At 57.9% G+C, this 12,539-nt stretch overlaps 1 protein-coding gene across 1 annotated transcript; it reads right to left on the bottom strand.

Annotated features, from left to right (window-relative positions):
- Positions 1 to 6,063: 6,063 nt before the first annotated feature.
- Positions 6,064 to 11,678, bottom strand: CACNG8 (calcium voltage-gated channel auxiliary subunit gamma 8). Its single transcript, XM_044988608.1, has 4 exons — positions 11,178 to 11,678; positions 10,791 to 10,874; positions 7,518 to 7,658; positions 6,064 to 6,671 (listed from the first exon to the last, which is right to left on the bottom strand). The coding sequence occupies exons 1-4, from the start codon at positions 11,329 to 11,331 to the stop codon at positions 6,064 to 6,066; spliced, it is 987 nt and encodes a 328-aa protein (XP_044844543.1). The 5' UTR covers positions 11,332 to 11,678.
- Between the last annotated feature and the right edge of the window lie 861 nt (positions 11,679 to 12,539).

Genomic DNA, 12,539 nt, shown 5'->3' with positions numbered 1-12,539 from the left:
GGGAGCTCCCCTCCCCACAGCCAGCCCTCCTGCCCCCTGCCCCACAGAGCCCGTGGGAGCCCCCCTCACAGCCAGCCCTCCTGCCCCCTGCCCCACAGAGCCCCCTGGGAGCTCCCCTCCCCACAGCCAGCCCTCCTGCCCCCTGCCCCACAGAGCCCCTGGGAGCTCCCCTCACAGGCAGCCCTCCCTCCCCCTGCCCCACAGAGCCCCTGGGAGCTCCCCTCCCCACAGCCAGCCCTCGTGCCCCCTGCCCCACAGAGCCCCCTGGGAGCTCTCCTCCCCACAGCCAGCCCTCCTGCCCCCTGCCCCACAGAGCCCCTGGGAGCTCCCCTCCCCACAGCCAGCCCTCCTGCCCCCTGCCCCACAGAGCCCCTGGGAGCTCCCCTCCCCACAGCCAGCCCTCTGGCCCCCTGCCCCACAGAGCCCCTGGGAGCTCCCCTCACAGGCAGCCCTCTTGCCCCCTGCCCCACAGAGCCCCTGGGAGGTCCCCTCACAGCCAGCCCTCCTGCCCCACAGAGCCCCTGGGAGCTCCCCTCCCCACAGCCAGCCCTCCTGCCCCCTGCCCCACAGAGCCCCTGGGAGCTCCCCTCACAGCCAGCCCTCCTGCCCCCTGCCCCACAGAGCCCCTGGGAGCTCCCCTCACAGCCAGCCCTCCTGCCCCACAGAGCCCCTGGGAGCTCCCCTCACAGCCAGCCCTCCTGCCCCCTGCCCCACAGAGCCACTGGGAGCTCCCCTCACAGCCAGCCCTCCTTCCCTCTGCCCCACAGAGCCCCTGGGAGCTCCCCGCACAGCCAGCCCTCCTGCCCCCTGCCCCACAGAGCCCCTGGGAGCGCCCCTCACAGCCAGCCCTCCTGCCCCCTGCCCCACAGAGCCCCCTGGGAGTGCTCCTCACAGCCAGCCCTCCTGCCCCCGGCCCCACAGAGCCCCCTGGGAGCTCCCCTCACAGCCAGCCCTCCTGCCCTCTGCCCCACAGAGCCCCTGGGAGCACCCCTCACAGCCAGCCCTCCTGCCCTCTGCTGCACAGAGCCCCTCGGAGCGCCCCTCACAGCCAGCCCTCCTGCCCTCTGCCCCACAGAGCCCCGGGGAGCTCCCCTCACAGCCAGCCCTCCTGCCCCCTGCCCCACCGAGCCCGTGGTAGCTCCCCTCGCAACAGCCAGCCCTCCTGCCCCCTGCCCCACAGAGCCCCGGGGAGCTCCCCTCACAGCCAGCCCTCCTGCCCTCTGCCCCACAGAGTCCCCTGGGAGCTCCCCTCACAGCCAGCCCTCCTGCCCCCTGCCCCACAGAGCCCCCTGGGAGCTCCCCTCACAGCCAGCCCTCCTGCCCTCTGCCCCACAAAGCCCCCTCGGAGCACCCCTCACAGCCAGCCCTCCTGCCCCCTGCCCCACAGAGCCCCTGGGAGCGCCCCTCACAGCCAGCCCTCCTGCTCCATCCCCCACAGTGACCCCTGGGACTCACCCCCCACAGCCAGTCCTCCTGCCCTGTGGGTCATTGTGCCCCCTGGGAGCTACCCCCACACACACAGCCAGCCCTCCTATCCCACAGCCCCCCTGGGATCTCCCCACCCCACAGCCAGCCTTCCTGCCCCCTGCCCCACAGTGCCCCCGGGAGCTCTCCCCCATCACCAGCCCTCCTGCCCTGTGCCCCCCAGTGCGGCATTCCAGGATGCAGGGCAGAAGGAACTGAGCAGTGTCTCTGCCCAGCGCTGAATCCAGCTGAGCGTCTGCGTTGGCTGCTTCACCGGGGCTGGGAGTTCAGCCCGGGACAGATGCCCTGGGAACAAACCGGGGGCTGCAGGGAGCAGGCCGGGGGCTCAGCCGGGGGCACTCTCCTTTCGCAGTCAGTGCTGGCCCCGGGGCTGCTGGGCGAGAGGTTCCCTGAATAATCAGCCCCCGTGACCCAGCCCAGAGTCGCCGCATCTCAGCACTGGGCGAGGGGGTCCCTGTATAACCCACCCCAGAGCCCCACCCCAGAGGGGTCGCTTCTGTGCCCTGGCTGAATGATTTGTTAAAGAATCAGTTCTAAATATATCAGCTACCATTTCTGAAAGCCTCTTCTTGCAATGGACTTTCTCTATGTAGTTGGGCAGTGCCCGGCGTGACAGGGCCCCGATCTCGGTGACTCTGTGTCTGGGCAGCGCCCGGCATGACAGGGACCCGATCTCAGTGACTCTGTATCTGGGTAGCGCCCGGCATGACAGGGACCCGATCTCGGTGACTCTGTGTCTGGGCAGCGCCCGGCCCGATGGGGCCCCGATCTCAGTGACTCTGTATCTGGGCAGCGCCTGGCGTGACAGGGCCCCGATCTCGGTGACTCTGTGTCTGGGCAGCGCCCAGCCCAACGGGGCCCCGATCTCGGTGACTCTGGTCTGGGCAGCGCCCGGCCCAACGGGGCCCTGATCTTGGTGACTCTGGTCTGGGCAGCGCCCGGCCCAACAGAGCCCCAATCTCAGTGACTCTGTGTCTGGCCGGCGCCCGGCCCGACGGGGCCCCGATCTCGGTGACTCTGGGTCTGGGCAGCACCCGGCCCGACGGGGCCCCAATCTCAGTGACTCTGGGTCTGGGCAGCACCCGGCCCTATGTGGACCTGATCTTGGTGACTTTGTGTCTGGGCAGCGCCCGGCACGATGGGGCCCCGATCTTGGTGACTCCGGGTCTTGGTCAACACCAGATGATACAAGCAACAAATAGGACTAACCTCAGGTCTAGCCCAATGAAAGCGCCATCCCTGTGTTTTCCATAGTACTTTATTTTTAAAGAGCGACTCCAGTAAAAATCCATGCAGTTGGGTGAGTTTTTTCATTGTAGCTTTTCACATTGAACTGGTTTGTTGTATTCTTCCTTTGTATCACCAGGACCACAACAGCTGGGTTGGGGGTTGGTTAGTTTCTTATTATTTTTTTTTAAGTATTTTCTTTGTTTTTATATATATATATCTATCTTTTTTTTTCTCTTTTATACGAAACGCACTTGAGACGGCTGACTCCCACTGGCTGACACGGCGGCTCCACATTTTTCTTTTTTTCTCGCTTTTCTGTAACTTTTTAAACTTTTTTTTTTTTGGTCCTTTTTGATTTTTTTTTTTCACAAAAGTTTTCGAGTTCTTTTCGGTTTTTTTTTTTTTTTTTCGTCTGGACGGCACAAAAACCGGGAAAGCAAAAATCGATCCCCCCTCTTCCCCTTCCCCACACAAATCCTCCCCGCCCCCAATCTCCGTGAAATGAACAACTGAAACTGGGGGAGGGAGGGGCAGCCTGAGAAGAAAGAGAGAAGAATAAATAAATAAATAAATAATTAGCTAACTAACCCCGAGCTAAACCCCACTCAGAACAACGGGAGAGGATTGTCTGATAGTTCCCCACCCCGGAAGGACTTTCGGGTAAAATCGCCCCATTGGGAACAGGGGAGGATGCCAACCAAAGAGAAGGAGAGGTTACACTGCAGGGTATGAAAACTCCCACGTCCTTTGTCTGATCTTCCATCCTGCCTGTCTGCCGCCCAATGTGCTGATTGTAAGAGGTTGTCTTTTTGCTCTGCGTTCGTACAGCCCCTAGCACTGTCCTTCTCCAGGAAGCCGGACTCGATAAGGATGGACTTGGAATTGCTAAATCGCACACAAAGGCCCCTTGCCCCTATCGCGACGGGGTTAGAGCAGAGACAAAATCAATTTGGTCTCCGGGTGATGGAATTTCTCCCTCTCTTCTTCTCTGTGCATCTCCTCCCCACCCTGAGGCTGCTAAAAAAAATCCCACACACACACACACACACACACAACACATGCACACGGCGCAAAAACATGTCAATAAACCATAAAAACGCAACACAACCCAACATGGCCTCTCCCGACGGCGCAAAATCCGGTATCAACAGAACCGATAAGAACCGAAACCTAAGAAAAGCTCAACACCGATTCGCTATAGATAGGTCTCTCTCTAGGTGCGTGTGTATATATATATATATATATATATATATACACCCTCGCACAAGGGAGTGGGGCTGGGGGAGAGGGAGGTTTTACGAAGAGGTTTCTAATTTTTTGGCGGGGGTGGGGATTGGAAGACAACGGAAACAGGATGAATTCACTGCAGAGGAAATGAAGAGGAGTGAGAAGTTAGTCTTGAAGGATCAGCATGAGAGGGCAGCGTTTCTCAGATTGGGTGTCGGATTGCTTTAAAAACAGCTCCCCACCACCATCACCCCAGAGGTGGCTGCATCTTAGTGCTGGGTAAAGGACCCCTGGGTAAACCGCAGCCCCGCATCAGAGGTGGCTGCATCTCAGTGCTGGGTAAAGGAGCCTTTTATAAACAGCAGCCCCACATCAGAGGCAGCTGGGCAAGGAGTCCCTGTATAAACAGCCCCACCCCAGCTGCGGTCGCATCTCAGTGCCAGGTTTCGAACCGCTGTTGTCCCGCGTGTGACGTTCATTTGAACAGGATACTTGGTCCTGCTTGGCTGGGGCGCTGGGAAAATCTGGTCCCCGGGGTAGGGTCCCGTACTGGGGGTCAGTAGATATTATGCCGTCGCTATTTCTTGGGAGGGCTCTTTCATATACAGCCCGTATTGCTCAGAGGGGAAGTCACTTTCGTGGTCCGTATTTATTTACTGCCTGGGGAGGCTGGTTTATTGTGCAGGCCATCACCCCTGGGGGGGGGGGGGCTGGGCATTGCCTGTCAGCCTGTTTATGGTAGGGTCTCTATAACCGGATGAGGGCTGTTTAGTATATGGAGCATCTAGCCCAGCAGGGCAGTTTGTTGTAGGTCCATATTGCATGAGGAAATGGCTTATTTTATATCCCAACAGGGACCGTGTCATCTAGACTGCTTAGGAGAATTGTCCCTATGGGCCATGGGGGACAGGGAATAGCTACAGGGCAGGGGGCCCCCGGCCGTGTCACCAATCTTCCCCCTATAGGCCCTGGGGGGAAGGGAATACCCACAGCTCAAACCTAGACAGACAATTCTCCCACTCTGGGAGCCCCCATTAAGAACAGGGAAAGGCCGGGGGGGCAATAAAACAGAGAGACACCCCTCCCCCTGAAAATACCCAGCACGCTGCGTTACCACCCCCCGCCAGCAGGGGGTGCTGGGGGGGTAAAGCTTTGGCACTTGGATTTGGCACGACTATGAGCCCTTGGTGGGTTGGGGAGGAAAGGAGAGGGGGTATCTCTAGCTCATATCCCCCCCTTTCCAATTCCCTCCCCTCCTTGTACAAACTTGCCCAGCTGTGAATTTGGCACTGGTAAATTACAAGCCTCCCCCATTCTAACACAGACACCCCTCCATGGTCCCCTGGAGACCCACAGCACTGAGACATAGCAGTATCCTCTCTGCAGGGCCCCTGGTCTCAGGACAGTGCTTGAATCATGTCAACCAACTCCCATGCTCATCCGAACTTTTTCCACATTCTCCTGTGACCCGCATCCCACCCTCCCCGCAGATAGAGCCCGGCTGGGAAATTGCTTCCCGCTGGTGGGGAAATGGAAAGGAAAAGAGGGTAATGGTGAAGAAAGAAAGAAAGAAAGAAAGAAAGAAAGAAAGAAAGAAAGAAAGAAAACCAGTATTAGAAAAAACTATTGAAAGAAAGAAAGAAAGAAAGAAAGAAAGAAAGAAAGAAAACTAGTATTGGAAAAAAACTATAGAAAGAAAGAAAGAAAGAAAGAAAGAAAGAAAGAAAGAAAGAAAGAAAGAAAGAAAGAAAACCAGTATTAGAAAAAACTAAAGAAAGAAAGAAAACCAGTATTAGAAAAAACTATAGAAAGAAAGAAAGAAAGAAAGAAAGAAAGAAAGAAAGAAAGAAAGAAAGAAAGAAAGAAAGAAAATTGGCCCTAGAATGGAGAAAGAAAGAATTAGTAAAAGTTAAAATTAAAAAGAGAACAAAAGAACGAAGGAATGAATGAGGAATGAACAAATGAATGAACGCAGGAGGGAAGGAACACAGGGTTCGAAAGACACTTTGCTAAGAATGCCCCTTCATTAGCCTAACGCCCTCCCGACCCACCTTGCAGCTCCCCACGGCCGCTGCATCCCTCGGCCCCATCGCCCTCCACTAGCCCCCCACCCGGCTGCCCCTACACGGGCGTGGTCTTCCGGTTGAGCGTGTTGGTGTTGGAGGAGGCGTCCTTGCCCAGGGTGCCGGTGGCGCCGGCCGCGCCGGGCCCTGTCACCGTCACCGTCACGCCGGGGTCCTTGGGGAAGGTGTTGTGGAGCTGCAGGAAGCCCCCGCCGGCCCCTTCCCGCTCGGCCCCGTAGAGGCTGCTGACGTTGGCCTTGGAGGGGTCCCGCGAGAGGGTGTACATGGAGATGTCGGTGGAGGGGAAGCCCTTGAGGCCCACGGGCGAGGCGTCCCGCGACTGCGAGGGCTCGGTGGAGCGGGAGCTGGAGCGGGAGCGGCGCCGGTAGCGGAAGCGGTAGCTGGGCAGGCGCAGGATGGCGTTGGAGGAGGACGAGGGGTTCTTCAGCAGCTCGGTGCGGCTCTTGCAGTGGGCCTCCCGGTTCTTCTCGATGTAGATGTTGACGGCCAGCACCCCGATCATCTCGGCCAGGATGAAGGACAGGCCCCCGAAGTAGAAGGACCAGCCGTAGGAGTAGTGGCTTTTCTTCTCGTCGTCCCGCTTGGTGCCCGGGTCCCCGGCGTTGGCCGAGATGTACACGATCACCCCGATGATGTTGCTGAGGCCTGGGGGAGGGGAGGGGAGGGACGGGGGCCATGGATGGAGGAGGGGTGGGGATGGGGCGGATTCGAGGAAGGGTCGGAGGAGTTGAGAGCCATGGATGGAGGAGAAGTGGGGATGGGGCAGATTTTGAGGGGATTGGGGTGGATTTGGGGAGGAAGGGGGAAGAAGCGGGGGCAAACGATGGGGGGAGGGAAGACGGGGTGGTGAGTAGCCAGGGCAGGAAGCGGGGGCAGAAGGAGAGGAGGGGGCAGGGCACAGAGAGCCATTAGGGAGGCAACCATGGAGCCCTCCCCATACCCAGACTGCCCTGGGGGTGGGGAAGCCCCATTAGGGACCATCTAGACCCCCCACCCCCGTACCCCACACCACCAAGGCTGGATCCTCCCTGTGTGTGGGGCAAGAGGAGGCTTCCCCAGACCCACAGCCCAGCCTCCATCACCCCTACACAAATGGAGTCTGGATTCTTTCTTTCTTTCTTTCTTTCTCATTCTATTCTTCCCAGTCCCAGGGGACTGTCAGACCAGGTTCAGCGCCCCCTGATGGCTGGAGGAAACTGACTTATCCTAGACAAGGTGGGGGGAGGCGAAAACTCCCCTAAAGGTGGGTCCCCTTTGCACTATTCTTAACCCCCAGCTGTGCCCATGGGCTCCTTCCCCTCCTACAACCCTGGGCAAACCCAATGACCCGGGGCCATTGGTGGGGGAGCCTATTCCAGGCTCCCAGCGGTTCCCCTCCCCCAGCCCAAGATGCCCCATGAACTGAGCCAGGCACGGTGGGTGGGAAGCAAGCCCCGCCCTGACATGCCCCGCCCAACTAAGCCCCACCCCCGACAAGCCCCGCCCACTCACCAGCAGCGACGAATAGGATCCCGGCGCCCAGGATGATGTTGCGCTTGGACTTGTAGACCCGGCTGGCGGCCACGCAGAACCCCCCCATCAGCAGCAGGATGGCGCTGAGGATCGGGAAGATGCTGGAGGCGCGGACCACACCTGGGTGGGGGGAGGGGAGCAGAAGAGATGAGTCAGGGAGGGGGGCTGGAGGGATCCCCAAAGCCGGCCTATTGGTGAATGGGACAGTGGCAGCGTTCTGGGACCAATCAGAGTCTCAGGTATTCTAGCATGCTGAGGCCAGTGGCCAGTCAGAATCCAGGTACTTCCAGACCTCTGAAGCCAACAGCTAATCAGAATATGGGATTTTTTTTGACACTCCGAGGTCAAGAGACAATTACAATACAGAGTAGGTCAACAGCCAATCAGAGTCTCCAATTTCCCAGTGCCCTGAGGTCAAGAACCAATCGGAGAACAGGATTGCTCAAGGTTCTCAACCTACCAGCCAATTAGCAGGATTACTCAAAAATCCGAAAGGATCACACAGATTACAGATTTCCCTATGCTCTGGTGTCACAGCCAATCAGAATCCAATGTCTGAGGCTGCCAGCCAATCAGCATTCAAGGCTTCCCATCATTCTCAGGCCAATTGGCAAGCAGAGTGACACTGTGAGGCCAGCAGCCAACCAGAGCTGTGGATGTTCCGATGCTCTGACACTCCCAGCCAGTGAGAATCTGGGATTTCCCAGCATATTAATGCCACCAGCCAATCAAAATCTGGTATCACTCAGCAGTCTGAAATGAACCAGTCAATCAGCATCCGGGTCCATTCGCATTCTAAAGCTCTTAGCCATTGAGAGCCTGGGATTTCCCAGCCTGGGGAAGGACATTAAGGAAGCCAAAAATCAGGAATGGCTGGTGTTAAGAATGCCTAAATCCCCTTAACTCTGCCCTCATGGAAAAAACAGGGTCTCTAAGGCTGCCACCTCTTGCTATTCCTTCAGCAGAGGGCTCATTTCGCTCAGCGTATGGGAGGGAGAAAGGGCTGGGGCGTACTTAATGGTCAGGTGTCTGCCCGAATGAAATAAAATAATACAATATTTTTCTCTTAAATCAAATCCCTTAAACACTGATTGTTCAAGACAGACAAATAGATATAGCTATCTGTCCCCACACGTACCCTTCTGTCCATCCATCCTCATACCCATCCATCCAGCCCCCCCCCCATCCCTTTATCCATTCATCCTCATGCACATATCCAGCCAGCCAGCCATCCCTCAGCTCCTATCAGACTGCTCTGCTCGATTCCTGGCCAATGGGAGCTGTGGAGCCGGCACTCGGGGTGTAGGCAGCACACGGAGCCAGGTAGGGAGCCTGCCAGCCCTGCCAACACCCCCACACCCACATCAGCGATGGTCCTGGGCCACGCGTCACTGCCCACACCCCACAGCACCTGCAGCACACCTGGGCTGCTCCCCCCATGAGCACCCATGGTGCCCCCTGGCCACCCTGAGCACCCACAGTGCCCCCTGGGCTGCCCCCCTCCCAGCACCCGTGGCACCCCCAGCGAGGATTGGTGAAAATACTGGTTTGTGGGACTTTAGTTTAAAATAATTGGTTAAGATACCGCTAAGCAGGACACAAATTTCACTATATAAACTGGAGTCCAAAGGAAAGTTCAGAACCCAGCTCCAGGACACAGCCCAAGATCAGAGCCGCCAGATCTCAACACCCGACCAGAAACTGGAGCCCCCGGACGACCTGATCCTGACTGGCCACCAGGAAAAGTTCGTCTGCGTTATTGGGAGTGGTGCTTAGCGTGTGCATTCTGTTTTGGTAACTGTTAGTAAATAGAGGTTAAGGATATTACTGTGTAAGACTCTTTCACTGGTAAAAGGTCCGGCAAACCTGGAGAAGATTAGGCCCTGAGCCCTAGGAACTGGGTACAGGTGGGAGTGCCTAAATTAACTGGATTACACCTTGAGTCCACCGAAGGGTAAAGGTGGGGTGCCATAGAGTGTGTGGGTAACACGCTATCTATATGTAGAGAGCCTTTGATAATAGCTCTTAGAGACGTGAGCTGCCCCTATTCATGCTGAGTGGTGTGTTAACTCTGAAACCTAATGATGACCATAAAACCTTGAACCTGCCTCACTATTATAATTTATTTGTATCTTTAAGTAGCAACTAGAGGCCTTAATTGAAACTGGGGCTCAGTCGTGCCAGGAGCTGCAGTCACAGAGTGACTGAGACAGGTGCCCCATCGCACTGGGCGCTGCCCCGAAACAGAATCGCTGAGATCAGGGCCCCGTCACGCTGGGCACTGCCCAGACAGGGAATCACCAAGACTAGAGCCCCATCATGCTGGGCTCTGCCCAGATACAGAATCACTGAGGTCAGGGTCCCATCATGCCAGGTGCAGCACAAACCAAGAGACAGAACCTCCCCCTAGCAGCTGCCAATCTAGATGACAGAGAGGAAGTATTCCTACATCTGCTTCTCAGCCCTTCACTTTGCACGTTTCATGGCTTCTTCACAGACTGGTTGGTTGTTTTTTTTCTCGTGCGTGTGGAAATGGAATTTCCCAGGTTTTTCTTCTGCAATTCCCTCCCCCCGCAACTCTCCAAACCGAACCATCTGCTTCCCCCAGCAGGCCGGAAAAAGGAGAGACAGCCCGAAAGCTAAGCCAGCTCCGGGTAGGCTGCTCCCGGCCAAATCAAAATGGATTTGCACAGAGACGTAGAAAAGAACTAAACTGGCCCAAGGGCAATTTCGCTGCCAAACTTCCACTCTGGCGCCCCGGCTGGTGTGGGTGCCAGCACCACGTTTTTAAAAAGACGTCAAAGTTTACACCATTTGGGGGTCCATCCTGGGCTATTCTGCCCACAGCCTCTGCACTTCCAAACTGCTTTAAGGCACAGCCTGGAATGGCAAACGAGGTTGGGCCGGGAGCACAGACGGGGCCTGGGGTATTTAACCCTGGAAGAAGAACAATGTGAGCATCTTAAAAAAAGGGGGCTGGGAATTGGAAAGTTCAGGCGACCTTAGCTAGAGATGGGGACAAGCCGGACTAGACTCCAATTCCTTTCCAAGTCAACTTCCCGCCTGTATAATAGCTTTCGGGAACCCCAAAGCTGAGACGCCCCTGCGTCTCCTTCTGCATTTCAGCCCCCAGGAAGATGCCACGCTGTGTACTAAGCAGGATTCCCGCTCCGGCACCTGGTGCCCGAGCACGGCACAGGGCCATTGCGGGTCGCGCCGGCAGTGCAGCGGAGGAGCCCCATGGATACGTACGCAGGAGATACTCTGCGCTGTCGTGGTCGTAATCTGTGTCCTCGGGGAAGTGGTTAATTTTCACGCACACACCCCTCTTCAGGCCTGCAACGGAGATGGAGAAATCAGTCTGGGGCCTGTCTCCCACCCAGTACCTGGCTCAGACCAATGGGGATGCTGACGCTGCGAGCTTCCGCACAGCAGTGCCCAGACGGGGACGCTGATGCTGTGAGCTTCCCCACAGCCGTGCCCAGATGGGGACATCGATGCTGTGAGCTTCCCCACAGCGGTGCCCAGACGGGGACGCTGATGCTGTGAGCTTCCCCACAGCAGTGTCCCAAACAGGGACGCCGATGCTGCGAGCTTCCCCACAGCAGTGCCCAGCCCGGGCTCCCCAAATGAAGGTACCTTCCAGGCAGCATATCCTCCAGAGGCCAGAGTGGGTGAGGCCCCCTGGGTCCTTCTTGTCCTTGTGGGGCATCTCCTCGCTGGAGATGTTGGTGGTGTTACAGATGAAGGCGCGGGCGTAGAGCCAGTAGTCGGTGCCGATGGCGATGGTCATGAGGCCGAAGGCTGCGAAGGCCCCGACGGTGGTGAGGAGGATCTGAACCCCCTTCTCACACCACACCACCCTCTCCTCATTCCAGCGCTTCAGGGACTCCAGCTTGACAGGGGGACGGGGTGGGGCCACCCACCCAACCAGACAACGGGGACTTCTTAGCACCAGCACCCTCCTCCCCACTCGTGGCTGGGGACAGGGGATCGTCTCTGGAACCCAGGAGTCCTGGGTCCTAAAACTCTCTAACCACTAGACCCCAATAACCTCCTACAGTGGGGGATAGAACCCAGGAGTCCGGGCTCCCTGCTCTAACCACTAGACCCCAATAACCTCCTGGAACCAGTGATAGAATCCAGGAGCCCTGGCACCCAGCCCCCACCCTGCTCTAACCACTAGACCTCACTCCCCTCCCAGAGCACAGATCTTCTTCCTTAAGCAGGTGTCTGCTTCCTCGGCTTCAGTCCCTGGTTCTGGGCTGGAGGCCGAGTGGGTCGAGGGGTGCGGGCGCCCGTACTGGCAGCCCCTGGGGCGATTCCATGGGTGGTGCCAGCCCACTTGGTCTCTCCTCAGCGTGGGGCGCGGTGACAGCCGACCTGGGGGTGGGAGAGAAATGGAGAAGGAAGGAGATTAGCTGGGGATGGGCAAGGAGATGGCCTGACACCCAGCACCCCCCCACGCACATGCCCGTCTGACATCCAGGACCCCCCCACATGCCCCTCTGACATCCAGGACCCCCCCCCCACAAGCCTGTCTGACATCCAGCACTCTGCTGCATACTCCTCTGGCACTCATCACCCCCCGCACCCATCTGACACCCCGCACCCCCCACACTCCTCTGACACACAGCACCCCCCTGCATAGCCCTCTGATACCCAGCACCATCTGCAGCCCTCTGACACCAGCACCCCCACATCCCTCTAATACCCAGCACCCCCCCGCATGCCCCTCTGACACCCAACACCCCCCGCATGCCCCTCTGACATCCAGCACCCCCCCCGCATGCCCCTCTGACACCCAACACCCCCACACCCCTCTGACACCCAGCACCCCCCCCGCATACCCCTCTGACACACAGCACCGCCCTGCATACTTCTCTGACATCCAGCACCCCACCCCGCATAGTCCTCTGATACCCAGCACCATCTGCACCCCTCTGACACCCAGCACCCCCCACATCCCTCTGACATCCAGCACGCCCCCCCCCTGCATGC

Source organism: Mauremys mutica, chromosome 15 (assembly GCF_020497125.1).
Source record: "Mauremys mutica isolate MM-2020 ecotype Southern chromosome 15, ASM2049712v1, whole genome shotgun sequence".
NCBI lineage: Eukaryota > Metazoa > Chordata > Testudines > Geoemydidae > Mauremys > Mauremys mutica.
Note: the sequence above shows the minus strand (reverse complement) of the source record. Positions and strands in the feature narration are given on the sequence as shown.